Source organism: Balaenoptera acutorostrata, chromosome 7 (assembly GCF_949987535.1).
Source record: "Balaenoptera acutorostrata chromosome 7, mBalAcu1.1, whole genome shotgun sequence".
Lineage (NCBI taxonomy): Eukaryota > Metazoa > Chordata > Mammalia > Artiodactyla > Balaenopteridae > Balaenoptera > Balaenoptera acutorostrata.
The window spans coordinates 102,287,145-102,308,564 of NC_080070.1; the positions used below are offsets into that span (position 1 = coordinate 102,287,145).

At 41.4% G+C, this 21,420-nt stretch overlaps 1 protein-coding gene and 1 long non-coding RNA gene across 2 annotated transcripts in view; both read right to left on the reverse strand.

The window, feature by feature from the left end:
* The window catches only part of LOC103020824 (uncharacterized), a 32,002-nt gene extending 30,094 nt beyond the window's left edge, over nucleotides 1-1,908 (reverse strand). The window contains exons 1-2 of the long non-coding RNA XR_009008866.1: nucleotides 1,789-1,908; nucleotides 59-278 (exon numbers count right to left, since the gene is read on the reverse strand). This is a non-coding gene — a long non-coding RNA (uncharacterized LOC103020824). The remainder of the gene's footprint in view (nucleotides 1-58; nucleotides 279-1,788) is intronic.
* A 4,249-nt stretch (nucleotides 1,909-6,157) lies between these two features.
* Nucleotides 6,158-21,420, reverse strand: part of LAMB4 (laminin subunit beta 4) — a 110,375-nt gene continuing 95,112 nt past the window's right edge. Inside the window, 5 exon segments of the mRNA XM_057549660.1 lie at nucleotides 6,158-6,297; nucleotides 12,141-12,294; nucleotides 13,610-13,783; nucleotides 16,364-16,502; nucleotides 19,231-19,438. Of these exon segments, the coding sequence (XP_057405643.1) occupies nucleotides 6,158-6,297; nucleotides 12,141-12,294; nucleotides 13,610-13,783; nucleotides 16,364-16,502; nucleotides 19,231-19,438 (815 nt within the window).

The following is a 21,420-nucleotide window of genomic DNA, read 5'->3' on the forward strand; positions in this document are numbered from 1 at the left end:
CCTATAGCTGCTGTAACTAATCACCGCAAACACAGGACTTAAAACAACATGACTTTACCTTACAGTTCTGTGGGTTCGACGTCTGACACAGGTCTCCCTGGGCTGAAGTCAAAGAGTCGCATGGCTGTGCTCTCTTTGTGGAACCAGTGGAGGAGAATCCTTTTCCTTGCTTCTTCCAGCTTCTAGGGTCCTCTTCGTCCAGCTTCAAAACCACCAGCATCGGCCAAACCCTGCCCAGCCTGGCGTCTCTCTCTGCCCCTCCTTCCACGTTTATAAACCTTTATAATTACATTGGGCCCACCTGGGTAATCCAGGCTGATTGCCCTGCGTCAAGGTCAGCTGATTAGTAGATTAGCACCATAATTCCACCTGTAAGCCTAATTGCTCTTCACCATGTAATATAACCTATTCTTACAGGTTACAGAGATGAGGACATGGACATCTTTTGGAGGCCATTATTCTGCCTACCACAAAGGGCAAACAGCTTCCCTTTTCTTTTTCTTTTTAATTGACGTAGAGTTGATTTACAATGTTGTGTTAGTTTCAGGTGTACAGCAAAGTGAGTCAGTTATACATATATGTTTATATATTCTTTTTCAGATTCTTTTCCATTATAGGTTATTACAAGATATTGACTATAGTTCCCTGTGCTATACAGTAGGTCCTTGTTGTTTACCTATTTTATATATAGTAGTTTGTATCTGTTAATCCTCAACTCCTGATTTATCCCTCCCTCTCCTCCCTTTTCCCTGTGGTAACCATAAGTTTGTTTTCTGTGTCTGAGTCTATTTCTAAACAGGTTCCTTTGAAGGTTGTGCCCTTGTAGTTACACTCAACACTCTCATGAACATCCTGTTGGTCAGAATTTAGTCCCGTGGTCATACTGAACCGCAAGGGAGGTTGAGAAATAGAGTCTAAGTAGGCAGCCGTGTGCCTGGTTAAACCATGGAGGAGTTCTATTACCAAAAGAAAGAAGAGGGATATCGAACAGCACTTTCCAGCCTGTGCCCCATCAGTCTCCTTTGCTCTTGCCGGGATCTACTTTCCATTTCCCTTCACTTCATTTTGCCCCCTTGGGGCTTTGGCTAATTGCACTCACCTACTACCCCTGAGCCGCCTTTCACCTGGGATTGGTTTCTAATTTAGGAGAAGACATAGAATTGTTTCCTAAATGGACCACACCAGCTACCTCATCATCGGTTGTCTCCTGATATTCATAATTTCTCTAATGATTTTCCTCATCTTCATAATGAACTGAGAGATAAAGTTGCAAATGTTTCTAGCTGGTCTCTGGTAACAGGGTTTCCCCACACTTACTGGCCCACACACCTGCTGTGTCGCCTACCCAGCCCGTGGTCCACCATCTTGCTCTGTCTTCCACAGTCAGTGTCTTAGGTTCTATCTGCCCACCCCCGCTATCGAATCTTCCAGTCTCAGTCTCTACCAGCCTGGTCACTACTCCCAGTGACCTTGGCTCCTGGCGCCTACCGTTCCCTCAACCCCTGCTCTGAGATGTCAGAATTCAGTCTACCCTTCTCTGTGTTGGTCTCTCATGCCTCAGCAGACCTCCCAGTGCTGGGTAGTTGATGTAGTGTTCACTCAACTCAAATTTAGGAAACTATTAGAATAATTATAATAGAGGCAAAGGAAATGGATGCATGTTGACGTGTGTAAGTATTTATGGGAAGAATTAAAATGTATCTTCTAATCATATTATTCGTTGACTATCATATATAGGCGCTTTACATACTCTAATTCATTTAATTCTTCTTCTTTTTAGCTACTTACATCAAATTATCTTCCTTAGATGGGAGGCAGAGCCATGCCTTCTACCAGGAAAGTTGATGAAGCATCACATAGGCAGAATACATGGATCTAAAACCAAGAGTGGAAATATGTGTGATGCTGCTCACACTTACATCCAAATGACTCACAGGCAAAATTTTACCTCCTGTACCTATGACTCTGGGCTCTTGTCTCTAAGAAGTCTCGTCACTTGACAGCACAACAGTTGTTCCACTGACTGGAATACATACCATTTCCCAGTTTTTCAGGCTTCTCATACTAAAGGATAAACAAGACAAAAAAATTGGGGGGGGGGGAATTATAATTTTGTCTGGGGTAATTGATCTCGATTTTTAAAGGGAAATAGAGCCGCTGGTGCACAGCGGCTAGAATCCGGACAGTCTAGTCTTGCCATGTCCCAGGGAAAAATGTAAGAGCAATCTCCTCCATTTGTGCAGGACCTTCCAAGGCTCAGAATCCTCAGGAAAGAAGGTTTGGGTCACTCTACCTGGCAAAGAGATGCTTGCTGAAGACAGAATATAAAGATCAGAAATCCCAACTACAGCTTCTAGAGAAGTTACAGAAGTCTGCGACCTCAATCTGTGTTTCTCAATATGTGATGTTTTATAGGTACTTCTATTTTTATTATGAAATAGAAAATATATTTAACTTTTTAATCTCTTTCCCCACTGCTATTCTGTACTTAGCATATGTTGGTAGTGAACTTTATCATTTTGATTTATGAATTCAGTACATCAAGACAGACTTGTAACAGAAGTAGAAAAGGAACAGAGTTCAGCTGGAGACACCGCCTGAGAGCTGGATGCACTGAGTGAGTGATGGGATCTTAGGTTGGTTCCCCTGAACACCGGGGATATGCTTTCAGATGGCTGAGTGCATGCAACACTGTGTTTTGGTGGAAACATTTGTTTTTGTTTTAGAAGAAAAGATGGGATGAAGAACGTATTATGATATTAGGAAGTCACAGAGGTGGGCTAGAATGGAAATTTGTAATTCATTGATGCCTGGAAGCAAAATCCTTCCTACCTTGGAAGAGTCCAAAATAGGGGGAGGCAAAATTCCCGTCCCACTACCAGAGCCCAAGGGGGCAGACATTCTCTCTTCTCACTCCCTGGCAGCCAGAGCACATGAGAAGGCTCAGCCAACTGGGCACTTCTACTAGGGATGTTGAGTCATGAGAAAGTGACACAAGAGGGACTTCCCTGGTGGTGCAGTGTTTAAGAATCTGCCTGCCAATGCAGGGAACACAGGTTCGATCCCTGGCCCGGGAAGTTCCCACATGCCACAGAGCAACTAAGCCCATGCGCCACGACTACTGAGCCTACGCTCTGGAGCCCGCGAGCCACAGCTACTGAGCTCCCGCACCACAACTACTGAAGCCCGTGCACCCTAGAACCCGTGCTCCGCAACGAGAAGCCACCGCAATAAGCCCACACACCACAACGAAGAGTAGCTCCTGCTCGCAGCAGCTAGAGAAAGCCCGCACAGCAACAAAGACCCAATGCAGCCAATAAATAAATTAATCAAAAAAAAAGCGACACAAGAGGCAGAGACGGTTGGAAATTAACAGGATAGTGGAGAGTGTCTATCAGGGCCAGCATGAGCATCCTTACCTGAGTGTCCTTGAGGTGTGATCTTGAATATACGCCCAGATGCATAATTGTCCTTGGTTTCATTTTCTCCAGCCATTCCTTCAATTTTATGTGCTTTCAGATATCCTTCCTGTACATTCCCTTCCTGCTTGATAAACTCTCTTCGGTTTTCAGTGTTTGCAATCAAGAACTCAGACTGGGAAAATCGTAATACTTAGTTGGCTTTTTACTTTTAGTTATTTGGATTCTTTTCATTTTACCATAAGTAGTGCGGCAATGAATTATCCCCAAAGCTCCTCCCCCCACGCCCCCGTGTTTAAGATTTTTTTCTTAATGTACAGGTTTAACTGGTCTTAGGATAGATCTTGCTATACATTGTCAAATTACTTCGCAATGAATAGGAGATACTGTTTTCACTGAATCTTTGCCTTGGTCACATCTTGAACTGATACAGCAAGTAATAGAAGTTAAGATGATTTATCTGACATTACTGAGGAATGAGATTTTCCACCTATGTATATTTTAAAAAAGATAACCAAAGCTTACTATTTTCAACACCAAAGTTTAGAAACCATAACCACTTTTTAGTTGCTGTCTTTCGAAAGTACATCACATATTTCCAGCCTCATCAAACTGCAATCCCTGGAGGCCAACAGAGATGATGGGTTTATCTTTGCCCTTGCACTTGATTCCCCAGATCACTGTGCTTTCCTCATGACTGGGGAATTTTCGGTCTTTCTGGAACTCAACAGCCTCCCCAGAGAGAGGACAGAAACTCTTCCCTCTTTAACCCTTTCCTCACTCTCCAGTCTATTACTTGTAGAGTCTGCCGACTGAAAAGGTAGAACAATTGAACATAGCTATTTCAAACAGATCACCATGCTTGCAAAACTAAGACTATCATTTGTACCAAGTTGAAAGTCAGCATCCTAGTGGGAAAGTTGGAGTGTGTTCCACTCTCTACACTGGAGTAAACAATCATGTTTGTGATAGTCGTGTTCTTCGACTCTGGTTCATTCTGTGGGCTGTTCGTTGGTGGAAGTTTCCAAAAGTCCAAGTGCTGGATGCGTGGAGGATTACAATCATGTATTTCAAGAGAGACTTCTGGGGTGGTCCTTCCTGTAGAAAAGTTTCATCCTATTCTTCAGAATCACCAGGGAAACTGCGGTTTTCCTTAGTAACCTACATCTAAAGAAATTCCATGTTTATATGGAATCCTAAAGCTCCTTTGTTGAATTATTAAATCCATCTGTTATGAGTCAGCCCTTAATGGAAATGGTTCCAGCTGCTTCTTCTCTTTTATACATCAGTGTTGATGTATATGATTTCTCAATCACAGATGTGGGGTCAAATTCCCTTAAAACAATCCCTCCGAAGGAGAGCATTCCCAGTGTGCTCTATCATATAACATACATACAAGAAAAGTTAATACAAAATCATAGATCCATTTTGAAATGAAACAATCTGATCTTTTATACTAAACAATAGCAACATGATTGCTAGTCTTTTAAAAATGAGCAGCAGATCTTACAGCAAAAATGCTTGCAGACACGGACTTCCCTGGTGGTGCAGTGGTTAAGAATCTGCCTGCCAATGCAGGGGACACGGGTTTGAGCCCTGATCCGGGAAGATCCCACATGCTGCGGAACAACTAAGCCCGTGTGCCACAACTACTGAGCCTGTGCTCTAGAGGCCGTGAGCCACAACTACTGAGCCCATGTGCCACAACTACTGAAGCCTGCGCACTCTAGGGCCCGTGCTTCGCAACAAAGAGAAGCCACTGCAACGAGAAGCCCGCGCACTGCAACAAAGCATAGCCCCCGCTCGCCACAACTAGAGAAAGCCTGCACGCAGCAGCGAAGGCCCAACACAGCAAAAATAAGTAAATAAATAAATAAATTTATATTAAAAAAATGCTTGCAGACAAATTATGAAAAGTAGCTCAATATTTATCTTCTTGTATATTGTTCTAGTGCCATTTGGGAAAAACAGAATCCTTTGGTTGAGAGAATGAATATGTAGGAGAGTGGGTGTAAAAACGAGTTATATTTTGAATTGTATGCATTTTATTCAGAACAGAATAAGAGTTTTACAGACAAAGCAAATCCAAATAGAAACTACAGAACAGTCTAGTATATCCCATCCATATTTATGCCATCCTAGTATTAGAAATATTGATTTATTTAAATTTGTTTAAATTTATTTATTTTTATTTTATTGTGGTAAGAACATTTAATGAGATTTACACTCAATGCTTAAGTGTACAATACATTATCATTGACTATATGTATAATGTACGGCAGATCTCTAGAACTTACTCATCTTGCTTAACTGAAACTTTACTCCCATTGATTAGAACTCCCCACTCCCCCCACCCCAGCTGCTAGCAACTTATTTAACACTCAGGTTCACTGGACTGAAATGAGTTTGAATACATACTTATTTGTAGATTTGTACTTGTTATATGTACATATGTCTATATCTATTGTATGTCATATTAGGCTATGAAAGGAAAGGAAGGCAAAAGGAAAGGTTTCCAAAACCAGAGATGATCCCTTTACTACTCCCTTTCTATTCCATATAAAGTGGCATTGCCTTGGCCAAGCTTCACTCCACAGCTACACTGGGCAAGGAGAGGGCTCGGGGATGGAGGCAGAAGAGGCTGACCATTTGTGCGTCCCAACTTCAGCACTGCACCTCAGGTTTGCTCATGAGAAGCCAGAAACGAAGGCACAGGTGATTTTGCACTTTAACTCTGCCTAACTGTAGCAGGTAGCATATTTATTTTCTTGCTCGATAATTTCATTTTTAATGGCAATGACTTGATCTCCCTACTGTTTCAGCTGATCAGCTTTTTCTTGTCTACTTAGATTCAAAGCTTGGATCTTTGTTTCTAAATCTTAAAGAAGAAAATGGAGTAAATGTTTAATTAGGTCCCATTTGTTTATTTTTATTTTCATTACTCTAGGAGGTGTATCAAAAAAGATCCCGCTGCGATTTATGTCAGAGAGTGTTCTGCCTATGTTTTCCTCTAAGAGTTTTATAGTATTCGGTCTTACATTTAGGTCTTTAATCCATTTTCAGTTCATTTTTGTGTATGGTGTTAGAGAATGTTCTAATTTCATTCTTTTACATGTAGCTGTACACTTTTCCCAGCACCACTTATTGAAGAGACTCTTTTCTCCATTGTATATTCTTGCCTCCTTTGCCACAGATTAGGTGACCATAGGTGCGTGGGTTTATCTCTGGAGTTTCTATCCTGTTCCACTGATCTATATTTCTGGTTTTGTACCAGTATCATACTGTTTTGATTACTGTAGCTTTATAGTATAGTCTGAAGTCAGGGAGCCTGATTCCTCCAGCTCCATTTTTCTTTCTCAAGATTGCTTTGGCTATTTGGGGTCGTCTGTGTTTCCATACAAATTAAAACTAGAGCTACCATATGATCCAGCAATCCCATTCCCAGGCATATACCCAGAGAAAACCATAATTTGAAAAGATACATGCACCCCAATATTCATTGCAGCACTATTTACAATAGCCAGGACATGGAAGCGACCTAAATGTCAATTGACAGATGAATGGATAAAGAAGATGTGGTACATATATACAATGGAATACTACTCAGCCATAAAAAAGAACAAAATAATGCCATTTGCAGCAACACGGATGGACCTAGAGATTGTCATGCTGAGTCAAGTAAGTCAGACAGAGAAAGACAAATAACATATGATATCGCTTGTATGTGGAATCTAAAAAATGGTACAAATGAACTTATTTACAAAACAGAAATAGAGTCATAGATGTAGAAAACAAACTTATGGTTACCAAGGTGGGGAGGGGAGGAGGGATACACTGGGAGATTGGGATGGACATACACACACTATTATGTATAAAATAGATAACTAATAAGGACCTACTGTATAGCACAGGAAACTCTACTCAATACTCTGTAATGACTTACAAGGGAAAAGAATCCACAAAAGAATGGATATATGTATATGTGTAACTGATTCACTTTGCTGTATAGCAGAAATTAACACAACATTGTAAGTCAACTGTACTCCAATAAAAATTAATTAAAAAAAGAAAGTGGAGTAAATGATATCTATTTGATAGATTCCTCCTGGATACCCATGTTATACCAAACACAGGGATTTATGTGTCAATTAAGGACATATTTAGTTTTCTGTTTTGATTCAATGGATAAAGCACTTATTTTCACCAGATTTCTCAAGGTTTTCACCTAAATCAGTAGACAAACTGATATTTTTGTCTAAAGCTAGTTAGAATTCATTAGAAATGAAAAGACAGATGACAAGCCTTGACTGGATTTGGTGAAGTGCTGTATTTCCAAAGGTTTGTTCTTCCTATATTCACTTTTTAACAAGTGTCCATCACTTTAGGGCTTCCCAATCTTTCAGGAAATAGACTGAAGACATTTTTTTAAAAAGACATGTTCATTTCTTCATTCTTCTCTGCTGATATGGAAGTCCCTGAACAGTAAAAGCAAAGTGATGCTTTTCACTCTTATCCATCCATGCATGCATCTATGAATCCATACATCCATCCATGAATCCATCCATGCATCTATCCATGAATCCATCCATGCATCTATCCATGAATCCATCCATGCATCTATCCATGAATCCATCCATGCATCTATCCATGCATCCATGCATGCATGCATCCATCCATCCATTCACTTATCCATTCTTCATCCAACAAATACCTGAGAATTATAGTAAACCCTAACCAGGAGCCCATAGAGTAGTGGATGGAAGAGGCACAGAGAGCTATAGTTAACAGTGTGAGGTGGCCTTTAGAAAAGAAACTGACCTTAGGTTGAAGGGGAACTTCTAAAGGAAGGAAGGTAAATGTTCCACTTCACTTGGTCATATCACACCTGGATACTCAGTTGGTTTGGGGTAACTGTCAAACTAGCATGTAGCATGTGTTTAGAGGAACAAGCTAGATTGCTAGAGAAATATGAAATTGTCTTGTGAACAAAAGTTGAATTAACTTTAATGTTTATGTTTCATACAGAGAAAGAAGATTCAGGGCGTGTGCTGTAGCTATTTTCAAGTATTTGTGGCCAGAAAAGCAGAGTAAATGTGTTTTTGGTCATCCTGAGGACACAGAATGAAACTAGCAGGTGAAAGCTCCATGAAGGAAGATTTTTGTCTGAATATAGAGAACTTTCTAGTAGTCACAGCAGTTCAAAGACTAAGGAGCTGCTATGGAAGGTGGTGAGCATTCTATCGCCAGAAACTTTCAAATACGGGCCATTTGGGATTGAACAGGGGAGTCAGCATTGAAAGGGTATTTGTACTAAAAGAAAAATAGATCCTTGGGTTTCTACCAAGGAAGTTAACAAGATCGTGCTGGATACTTTTCATTTGCCCCACCAGATCCTTGCCCCATCCTGCTCTGTGTCCTGGAACGAAAGCCAGCCTCCACAGATGACATCACCTGACTCCCTTGACCTCTGGCTTTCGTTCACACTTGGCCACTGGCCAGTTCTGAGAAGGGATCAGAGGGTGGGAAGCGCGAGCGGAATGCACCCGTGGTGAGCAGCAGGGTCTGGCAGTCCTGCTCTCTCTCAAGTCCAGCTCCTACAGGGTGGCCTCCTCCCTTCTGTGCTCACAGCGCTGCCTTCCAGCACTCACACTCCTCCTTCCCGTGGCTCATTCAGGTCCAGGGATGCTAATGGCTTCTCTGCTAGTCACCCAGGACTTCCACACCCTTGGTTGATTCCCTTAATTCCTGTGGGGTTTTTTTTTCTAGTTCCTTCCACCAAGAAATAGAGTTTATTTACCCTCTCTCCCCAAACCAGGTCCAGCTTTGCAAGTTGTTTTGACCAATAGAAAGTGGAAGAAATGATGTTGCTGGACCTCAATCAAGAGCCTCGCACCTTCTGCCCATTCTTACGGAACCCTGTGACCACCAGGCTGTAAAGCAGCCTGGAATGAAAGACCCTGTGGAGAGAGGCCCAACATCTCAGCCAAGCCTGGGCCCTGGCAGACCTGCCAGCTGACCCATCAGACAATGCAGCTGCTTGAGTAACACCCCAGGAGAGACCTGCACCACCCAGGCAACCCACACACAAACAGTGCACGCTTGTTGTTCTAAGCCATTAAGTTTGGGGAACAGTTTGTGATGCAGTAAATAGATAACTGAGACAACTCCGCTTATAAACACACAATCAGAATTACATCCAAGTGTGCTTTTTGTTTCTTGCTGGGATGCTGACTGACACAAAGCTCTGTGGAGGGACCCTGGCTGCAGACTGGGGCCCACTCCCCGCTCTCTCCACTTTGACCTCGTCAAGTTAAGTCAGGGCTCCTTTCTGGAATCCCATGGGCATCTCTTCCTAACAGAGAGGAATAGAGCACAGACCTTGTGGTTCAGCCTCTTCTCAAGTGACAGAGTTGGGAAGATGGCCAAACCACTGGCTTAGTTTCCTATCTTGTTGAGTTGTGAAAACAGCCTTACAGTGAGAGGAAAAAAAAAGTAGTAGAATGCATTGCTTTTGATCTGAGAAGTCCCCTGACTTAAACTTCTCTTCCAACCTAATTTTAAGAACTGTGAAAGTTTTAGTCTATAGGGAAAAGTGGAAACAATGTAGACCCTGACATAAAATATAAGACAGAAAAGGTCCTCCCTGTGTTTTTGTTCTCACAGGAAGGACCAAGGTCTGGGAATAATAGAAACTGATTTTTCATGGTATCGCCTATGGAGTGCAAGGTAAAAACAACATTTGTCTTTTTGAATCTTTCCTAGTATTTCCTTTTTAAAATTATTAAGAAAATACTGAAAGTGAAAAAAATTCACTACTTTTTCAAACAATTCTGTAAATGTAAAAAGTAGTGTTTTCCTCTTCACCCTCCCTGCCCCCAGAGATATCTAATGGTAACAGTTTGGTATGTATTTTTCCTGACTTTGGCCCACACTAATGTTGCATTTTCATTTTTTTCATTTCATAACGATGATATAAATAGTTGTAGGGCCAACGACTCATTTTATAATAAAGTAGCATTTGTAAGTGAGAGTTGGTTTTTCCTTTTTTTTTTGGCCCCATCCTGCGGCATGTGGGATCTTAGTTCCCCTACCAGGGATCGAACCTGTGCCCTCTGCATTGGGAGCGCAGAGTCTTAACCACTGGACTGCCAGGGAAGTCCCTGGGTTATTTTAGTATTTTGAGAGCTACTTATATTCGAAATGAATATGGTTAATTTTAAAGTTTTGGGAGACAATAAATACAACTAGAAGTAAAACTAGACCACTTATCATTCGATATTTCTTGATGATTTAGAGGTGGTTCAGGACATGATGATTGCCCAGAACAATCATGAATATCAGCTGTGGAAAAAACACTCTGATTACCTTTCTGATTGTATGTGTTCTATGTTTACTACACCTTTTGTGCATCAAAATTTACATTTCTTTCAGAGTATGTTTCCTTCTGGATTGCTACCTACAGACCCATGATAAATGACTTAGCACCCTAGAGTCTAGATCATAACTCCAAAAAGTAACTTGCAGGAGAGGAGAAAATGAGCAGCATAGCTTAGGACAGGGTTTCCCAACCTCGGCACTACTGATACTTTGGGCAGAATAATTGTTCACTGTCAGGGGGATGTCCTGTGCATTACAGGACATTTAGCAACATCCCTGGCCTCCGTCCACTAGACGTTGTTGTGACAAGCAGAAATGTATTCAGACATTTTTATCCCCAGGGGAGGGGATAAAATCACCCCTGGTTGAGAAGTACCAAGTTAGGACAAGGGCATTTCAAGGTGACCATAGGCAATCTCAGTGTGTTCCAATTAATGCAGACAGAGCTCATCAATATTTGTTGACATAAAATCAGGCACGAGGCATATTCCATTACAGTCACAAACCCAGCTCCTACTTCTCTCTCCTCGGTGGACTCAGAAGTGGTTAAACTGTGTCAATGATAAATTGAAATTGGTATATGTTCTACCAGAAAGGTGGAGTATTATGATGTTATTGTCAAACTGGGGGAGTGGGTAAAAGGATAGAGAGAGCTACAACATGGTCCAGGAATCCCGGATGCGTGTATATATCTGAGAAAACCAAATCTGTATCTCAAAGAGATATCTGTACTCCTGTGTTCACTGCAGCACTATTCACAATAGCCAAGACATGGAAACAACCTGAGCGTCTGTCAATGGATGACTGGATAAGGAAAATGTGAGAGGCATATATACACACATCAGATATATACACATACATGTGTAAATATAATTCATCATGACAAACAAGGAAATCCTGCCATTTGCAACAACATGAACGAACCTAGAGGACATTATGCTAAATGAAAATAAGCCAGACAGAGAAAGACAAATCTATATGGTATCACTTATATATGGAATCTAAAAAAAAAAAAAAAGGTGAACTTATAGAATGAGTAGAACGGTGGCTGCCAGGGGTTGGGGGATGGGGAAATGGGGGGAGACGTTGGCCAAAGAGTACAAACTTCCAGTTATAAGATGCGTGGGTTCTGGGGATCAATCAGATTGTACTGTATATGTGGGTAGATCTGAAGCATTCTCACCACATACACACAAAAAGTAAACATGTGAGCTGGTGTTAACTGTGGTAGTCATTTCACAATGCACATGTCCATCAAATCATCACGGTGTACACTTTAAATACATACAATTCTATTTGGCAATTATACCTCAATAAAGCTGAGAACATCTAAAGAATAGGTACCTGTTATTCTTCTTACCTTGTCCTCTGTATCTGCAGCCAGTTTGACTGCTGTATCTCTTGGCTGTTTCACTTTCCCTAAGGTTTCCTTTGCCAGTCCTGGCGCGCTTGTCTTATGCTGAAGAATAGCATATTGACATTGTAGCTCAGCAAGCTCCTGTAACAAAGCAACACTCCCATCATCAGAAAATATTTATAAAGCGTGCACACGTGCGTGATGTTTGCCTGATAACGTTCATAAAAGGAATAAGCGCAACCATCAGCCAGCCAGTGACGCTTGAGTCACTCTGATATTTCTGACAGGGCTTTTATTTGCATGGCTTGGGTCTTTTTTTTTCAGGTTGAAAAAATGCTCAGCTTTAGTTAGTCACAAATAAAATGTTTCTGTTCCAAAATATCAAGCATTTTTTCATGTTAAGGCAACGACTTGTCCTGAACTACGTTAAGGTCAGAGATAACAGAGGACAGAACTGAGCCCGTTCTACCCGTGACAAACGTTTGGTTCAGTGGGGTCGAACAGCTGCAAGTGCAAGGTGAAGGTCAGAGACAGTGGTGAAGGTTCAGAAGCAGCAAGGACACAGTATTTGTTTGGCACAAAGGTGAAAGGGGAATGAGGAAGGAAGGGAGGCAGGGAGGCAGGAGGGTATGAAGGGTTCCTCGTGTTTAGAAGGGAAATCTTCAGGGTCAGCCTGAGTGGCTCACAACCTGGAACGTTACATAGATGAATAACCGCCAGACCCAGGAACGCACTGTGGAAGTGGTAGAGGGTGGGCAGGAATCACCTTTCTCAACCTCTGTTCAATAGAAAACACCCTCAACTCCCAAGTCAGTGGAAAATGTACCCAGCACATTAGGAATTAAGAGCAAGAGAATACACCAATTACAAGAACACTTCAACCTCTTTCTTTTGCTTAAGCTGCTATATTAATGTGACCAACCAAAGATTTCCTGCTAAGAAAATGAGTTGATAGCTTCTTTCAGCAACCGAAATGAACAGGCCATTTTCCACAACTGTTTCATGAACTCACTCTGATTTCTGTAACTTGATCTATTCTCTTTGGCAGATGACTTTCACTTCTTTGTTTTGTGATTTAATTAGAGTAAAGGGATCAATCAGATTGTATTGTATATGTGGGCAGATGTGAATACATACAGTATAGACCCATGACATAAATTGTGAAAGGTTGGAAGTTTCGGAAAAATGGGACTAAGATGTCACTAGTAATACGGGATGAGTAGATGGGGCTGAACACTCTAACATAATCTGGCCAAAAACCTGTCTTCTTTGGAGACAGCACTCCACTTACAGAAGCATCTCCATGCCCAGTGGGGTCCCTACAAACATGCACTGCTGAGCATGGACCAGCACTAAAGGAAATGCTGACAAATGGCACAAAAATCTGGGGGTGAAGGGATTATCCTTCAAAGAAGCACTGTTGTCTGCTCTTAGTGGCAGGGGTAGGACCAATGACCTCCTCAAGGTCCCCAGCCTGGCGCCGGGCCGATTCAGCCTGAGCTCCCACACGGACGGCCTCGTCTCGATTCCTTTGCAAGTTGGTCTGCAGCCGGGCAAGTCCACCCTCCAGTGCTGACTGTTGCTTTACTAAGTCCAGCTCATTCTCAGTCTCCCGGGCCTGATTTTCAGCCTGTTGTTGATTGAAAGACCAGAAAGGAGAAAGTCTCTTTATGCAACAAACAAGAAAATACATGATGTAATGAGCCCTCTGAAAACAAGCTAGGTGTAAAGGGAAAGAAAATCGTTCCTTTGCTTTTTCTGTTCCTTAAAAAAATGTTATAAAAAAATATTTCAGACAGACAAGAGGGTCTAGGAGAAGATGCAGCACGTATCTGTGTACCCACCAGCTGGCTTAAGAATAAGCATTGCCAGTGAGCCAAGACCCTGGGTGTACCACCCCCATCATATCTCCCCCTCCCCCCCAAAGGTCACCACTACTCTGAATCTAATATTTCTCATTCCATATACTTCTACATGCTTTTAACTCATCTTATTTGGTATTTCTAACAATATACAGTATTTTCTACTTTTAAACTTTATGCAAATACATCATCCTGTGTATTTCTGCAGTTTGAATTTTTTAATTCAAAATTATTCTGGTACAGGTCACCTAAGTTAATTTGCATAACTCTTTTTATTTTTATTTTTTAAATTCTTTATTCACTTTTACCAATTTAAAGTGTTTCATTGTTTGAATATACAAAAATTTTTCTATTTTCCGATGGATGCAGGTGGCTTCTAATTTTTTCTCCCTTATGAACAATAATGAACACCTTATACTTGTTTCTTATTTCAGCGACTATACTTGTCACGTCTAGAAGTCTGACAGGTCATTTGTTATCTCTTGTCTCTTGTTCTTTGGTCAAACTTTCATGCCTTCTTTGATTTTTCTTAAGCGTAATAAACATTCTTATTTTGTACTGGATATCCAATAATGGTAATATCCGAAGTCTCCTGCATTCTGATTCTCTTGTTTACTGTTTCTGATGGACTCTTGCTTAAGGCGATTTGTTTCTTTATTGTGTGTTTTAAGGGAATCCTTTGAGGCTTGGTTTTAAGGTACATTCCTTTGGAAAGGATTTCTCATTGCCTCCGTCAGGCATCTGAGGGCCCTGACAACCCAGGACCACTTTAAATGACATTTTTAGCTTGGTTTACCAGGGCCACCCAGGTAGTGTGAATTCTGGCCCCATCTCACCTGAGAGCCAGCTTGTTAATAATTCTTAGTGAAGACTCTCCCCCCTCCATGCACAGGCTAATATCTTTACTGCCTCTTCCTCTCTCTGAAATAGTTTAACATTTCCTTGAGGGTTTGCCTTTTGGGGTCTCCTCTCTATGCAGCGGTCTCATCCCCTCCTTGCATGGGCTTCGTTTTCTGTCTATTACTTATGGCAGCCAGGGAAACCAGCAGCTTTAATACACCAGGGATTGACAGCTGCCCTCTGCCTGCCATCAGGTTCATGCTTGATTATCTGTCTGGATCATGTTTTCTGGTCATTATTGGCCTCTGAAGATTTCCTCCATTTTTTACCAATTCAGCTATGCATTTAAAAAATTGTTAAAATATCTAACATTTTCAGGTATTTTTCTACTAGGTGGCTACTTGATATACTGGTCCACCATGCTGTTAGAAATTGAAGCCCCTTCCTAGGCCCTCGGGCATAGGTGGGCGTTTTTCTAGAGCAGGAATCTTGAAGCTTTTTCTGTAAAGGGACTGCTAGTAAATATTTTACACTCTGCGGTCCATAAAATCTCTGTTGCAACTATTCAACTCTGTGCCGTTGTAGTGCAAAAGCATCCATGGACAATATGTGGCTGAATTCCAGTAAAGCGGTGTGACTTTGGATACAACAGTTGGTAGGTCCCTGTGGCCCTTGGGCTGTATTTTGCCAACCCCTGTTCTAGAGTAGATGCCTAGAAGGGGAAAACCGGGAGACCTTCTTTATTTTTTGCTCCCGTATATATGCAACCTCTTCATAGCTAAGCTTTTTATTTCCAGGTGCATGACTTCCTGTGCTGGTGCTTTCTGCTTTTCTTTTCATGATGCATGTATTTAGATATCTAAGACTCCGGGGAAGAACAGAGACTGAGAAGCTTGCAATCTGCTGGGAAGAAGATGTGCTGGAGGGAGATACGTCACAGACTCTCAGTCTAGGTCCTGTTCTGTCCTCCAGCTGCCAGGCTTCCTCTTCTGGATCCATCCCCTGGGTTAAACCGTGGCTTTATTCCTGCCAAACAGTGGATGGAACCCTTTCTTTCAGGTAAGATAGTCTTTCAGTCTTAGGATACGCTGATGAGATTTCATGCATATTTTGTTATAAAAATCTGGCAACAATTAACTTAATTTCTTTGGTTGGTGAGCTTTCAGAAGTTCGTTACTTTCCCTGGTATCAGAAGGGATAAATACTGGCCTCACATCTACCATTAATTAGCTGCGAGACATTAGGTGAGTGACTTAACCTCCGTGAGTCTTAGTTTCTTCATTTACAAGCTGATGGTAACACCTGCTTTGTCCCCCAGGCTTGGTCAACAATGAGATGAAATAATGCCGGGATAACTCTGTAGAACATTAATTAAACACATAATACTATCATAATCTTATTTATCATCATAATAATTCCATCAGACAGGTAAGATGAGATATAAAAACTGTGCTGTCTTCACACTCAAAGTCTATTTCAGGTTAGTTTCAAGGAAGATAGAGAAATACCTGCAGGGAGTTCTTTTTTATTTTTGTTATCTGGGCAGTCAGCTGTGTGATGGTAGAATTTGCCCGTACTTGAGTGATGTGAACTTGTTGCAACTTATTCAACATTTTGTCGAGATTTAATAGAACATTTGCTGCTTTTCTAAGATATTAACATATCAGATTAGATAAATATACAATTATTCATTTATTTCACCTTGAGAGTTCATTCGACTCAACAAAAACTTTACTGAATTATTCATAAAGTCAATTGAAATCACTCTTAAGCAAGGCAAAGTGCTGAAGTCTTCCTTTTGAGACATAGGTACATTTAGATGCCAGTAAAAGCACATACATATGCATGCATAGATACAAATTTTGCCAGATATGGAAATCAAGGTTACAGGTCTCGTTTCTTCTTAACTTGTCATAAGCAGAGAGGTTTGGGGGATAAAACTGCCAAGCTTGGAACAAAAAAAAACTATCTTCGGCCAATTCCAGTTCTCTGGTTTCTCAAACTTAAGTAATGCTCTTGAAATCCTTTTTGGAATAGGGGGCGGGGTAGTCAAGAGGCTCCAGAGGGAGCAAAAGAGAACGAAAGGCCCTGCGTTTTCAGGCTGTGTTTATTCAGGTTTATTTAAGCTTCGCTGACATTCCAGCTGCCCAGGGGCCCAGTCAGAGGTTACCATCACAAGCATTCCAGGTGATAGTCTATTTTACAGAAATGAGCTCACCTCAAGTCAACATTCACCAGATACTTAGATCTATGGGCTCAGAAGCACCTTTAGAAGAAGGTACAAAGTCAGGGAAATAGATCTTAGCAGAGGCATCATTAGAAATGCTTGTGTAAGAGCAAAAATAGCTAAATGGCAAAACAACCCCTTCCCCATCCAACCCAGCCTCTCCTCCCGGTGCTAATCCTTCTCTCTGTTGAAGAAAAAAAAAAAAACACACAACTTTTTTTTTTTTAAGAGCAATTTAAGTTCACAGCACAATTGAGAGGAAGGTACAGGGATTTCCCACACACTCCCTGCCCTCACACATGCATAACCTGCCCAATTATCAACATGCTGCACCAGAGGGTCCATTTGTTACAACTGATGAACCTATACTGACACATTGTAAACACCCAAAGTCCACAGTTTACATTAGGGCTCACTCCTGGTGTTGTCCATTCTACGGGTCTGGACAAACGTATAATGACATGTATTTATCATTATAGTATCAAACTGAGTGTTTCCACTGTCCTAAAATTCCTGTGCTTGCCTATTCATCCCTCCCCTCAACTCCTGCAACCACTGATCGTTTTTTACTGTGTCTCCATAGTTTTGCTTTTTCCAGAATGTCCTATAGTTGGAATCATACAGTATATTGCTCTCCCTTTCTATACTTTTTTTCTCTACAATTACAGTGAGGGTTCTGGAGGCTTTCCTTCTCGTAACTCCCCCCTCCCCCATATCTTTTTACTGAATTCTTTTTTTCCTTTAGATGTTCAATGTACTGCTCATTATAGTAAATTTAGAAAGTACCCCAATAAAAGAAGAAAGAAGAAAAAAATAGCAGGGAGGGAAAATTTACCAGTAATCCTACCACCTGTTAAGATATTGGCACATTCTAGCATTTTTGTCCTACCAGTTTTTTTCTTTTCATGATTGAGATCCTCTTCCACGTATAATCTGTTATCTTCTTTTTACAAGCATTAACATTACACTGTAAGAATCTCTGCATGTTACTAAAAATCCTTCGTCAGCATCATTTTTAATTGCTGCATGATTGTGCCCAGTTGCTTAATCTTCCTAGTTTGAAATATTAAAACCAGAAGGGGCTGGGCTTTCAGTGGAGTCTGGTGCACTTCATCTGTATAGGTGGGTGATGAGACAGTGAAGGCAGCTCAGGTCTCAACTCTGCTTCTGGGCGTCCAAAAATGGTGGTGGGTGTTGATGATGGTACCATCATCCACTGACCCTATGACCTGGACTCACAGCACCCCATGATCATAAAAACATCAAGGTGGCTTTTCCTCTTTGCTTGGCTAAGTCGACAAGGGCAAAAGGAAGCAAGAGTTAGTGGACGTTGTGTACCGTATATATCATTCTACTCCTGTATTACTCCTGGGGCACTAGTGTTCATTTCTTCTCTGTCTCGCCGTCATATTTTTAATGTGATATACTTTTTTTTACTCTAGATTTTCAAAGTACTGATATTGTAGTAAATACAGAAAGAAACAAAAATAGGTATGCAAGACATAGAGAATGGACGTGAGGACACGGGGAGGGGGAAGGGTAAGCTGGGACGAAGTGAGAGAGTGGCATGGACATATATACACTACCAAACGCAAAATAGATAGCTAGTGGGAAGCAGCCGTATAGCACAGGGAGATCAACTCGGTGCTTTGTGACCACCTAGAGGGGTGGGAGGGAGACGCAAGAGGGAGGAGGTATGGGGATATATGTATATGTATAGCTGATTCACTTTGTTATACAGCAGAAACGAACACACCATTGTAAAGCAATTGTACTCCAATAAAGATTAAAAAAAAAAATAGGTATGCAAGAAAGGAAGAATACACAGACAGTCCCAGCACTTGTTAAGATATTGGCATATAATTAATACATGGCATTTATTGGTGTATATTGGTATAAAGAGGTAGCAGACACTGGAAGGGCATTCAGAGACTAAGGAAAATGGGAAACAAGCATCTCTGCACAATGCCTCCCAGTTTCCCAGCTTTCTGGGGCACCTCCACAGACAGCTTAGCCCTCATTTTGGGCAATGAACGATCAGAGGGTAATTTCATTTGAACGTTATAGCTCCTTAGGCAAATATTTTTCAGATGGCCTTTTGGCAGATGGCCTGTTAGAGGAGGAGGAGAATATTAATACTGTACTTACTCAGCTGCTTTTGCCTTCACCAAAACCTTTCGGGCTCCATCTGCTGCTTTATTTAGCCTGTTCTCCTCTGTCCTGTAGTCCTCACAGAGTTGCAAAAGTTTCCGTATTTTGTCAAATTCATGGGTCAGATTTTGCGATGTTACTGGTAGGTGGATGTCAGGTACATGATTTGCAACCCTCTCTATGTCCTCTGGAGGCACGTTATCCTCTCAAATAAGAAGATGGGTTTTAGGTAATTGTGTCTCCTTATCATTCTACCTTGTAAATATCACCACAATGAATTCTAAGTTAATTTGCATTTGATTATGTGTCCCTAGAATACAGGGATTATTGTATATGTCTCACAGATGCTTCTTCATCCTCAATTTTCCCTTCTCTCTGAAAGAAAAGCTGCTCATGTAAAGCTGAATTCATTCAATGCTTGTTGGAAAAACGAAAAATGACAGATATGTGTTCTACAAAATGTCCTCACAAGAATTGCTTATTATAAGTACAGATTCAAAAGCAATTAAAATGTTTAGATGTCATTAAGATTCAAACACAATGGCAAACTATTATATATAGGATGGATAAACAACAAGGTCCTACTGTATAGCACAGGGAACTATCTTCAATAAATACCCTGTGATAAACCACAATGGAAAAGAATATTAAAAAGAATGTACATATGTATGTATAACTGAATCACTTTGTTATACAGCAGAAATTAACAACATTATAAATCAACTATACTTCAATTTTAAAAAAAAGAGATTCAAATACCATGAATGAGACAATGGGGAAGCACTGGGTTTGGACTCAACAAAACTCCACTCTCATCCTCCATGACATTAAAAAGGCTCACAATTTTTGCTCACCTGCATAATTGGGTAATTATAACTGATGCTACTTCTCAAGGGCCTATTTTGAGAAGGGGATGCAACAAAACAGAATAATTTACAGTATGATTAACGTATTATAAAGAAACTTTTAGGGAACTCCCTGGTGGTCCAGTGGTTGGCACTCTGTGCTTCCACGGCAGGGGGTCGTGGGTTCCATCTCTGATTGGGGAACTAGGATCCCGCATGCTGCCAAGTGCAGCCCGGGGTGGGGGGAGAAAGAAAAAGAAACCTTTAAATACATCCATGTCCTGCTTTTCAGAAGAATACAATTGGCCCCCTTTGAGAACTAAAGTGCATAAGATGGACTCTCGGTATGTGGGGTAATAGCTCTTTGTCTCTCGCTGGCTCCTTATCGAGGCACAGATGCTGAGCGCCACGGGGGAAGTCAGAGATGAATCAGACACAGGTCTGATCCCCAAGGGGTTCACCACCAAGTGGGGAATTATAAGTCATTTTAGATGATTACTGATCCCTTACGAACAGAAGTGATAAACATAAGACAAAGTGATGTGGGGTTCAGAGGGAGGAGAAAATACTTCAGGAAGAACTTCAAGACAGCATTTCAACCCGGTCTTAGAGGCCCGCACAGATTACATTTGTGGAGACGTGCAGTGAGGAGAGGGGTAAGGGCATTCTCCGCCGAGACCAAAGCTCAGGGTGGAACAGGTAACAGTGCGTGGGTCACTCCTGGCTGGCCGGTGGGGGGCGGGGGGGGTCTAAAAAAGTAACTAAGAAAGCTAAAAAGTGTCTAAAAAAGTTAAAAAAAAAAAAAAAAAAAAAGGAGTGGAAGTTCAGGAAGGCTGGGAGCAGATCACACATGCCCCTAAATGTGAGGCTAAGGAAACTGGACTTCATTCAAGAGACAATGCGGGGACTTCCCCGGCAGTCCAGTGGTTAAGACTCCGCGCTCCCAGTGCAGGAGGCCGGGATTCGATCCCTGGTCAGGAAACTAAATCCCGCATGCGTGCTGCAACTAAAACCCGGCACAGCTAAATAAATAAGTAAATAAATACTAAAAAAAAAAGAGACAATAGGAGCCCTGGATAGCTTTTAGTATTTGAGTGACATGACCCTAGTATATATCTTCTTTGCAATCATTTTTGCCTTAGCTATTCTTGTTTAATATAAAAGGAATATTTAACTTCCTTTTTTTTTTGGCCACACCCTGCGGCTTGTGGGATCTTAGTTCCCCGACCAGGGATTGAACCCAGGCCCTGGCAGTGAAAGCGCCGAGTCCTAACCACTGCACTGCCAGGGAATTCCCAAAAGGAATATTTTACTTCCTATAATGTTTTTGAAAAAAATGTGA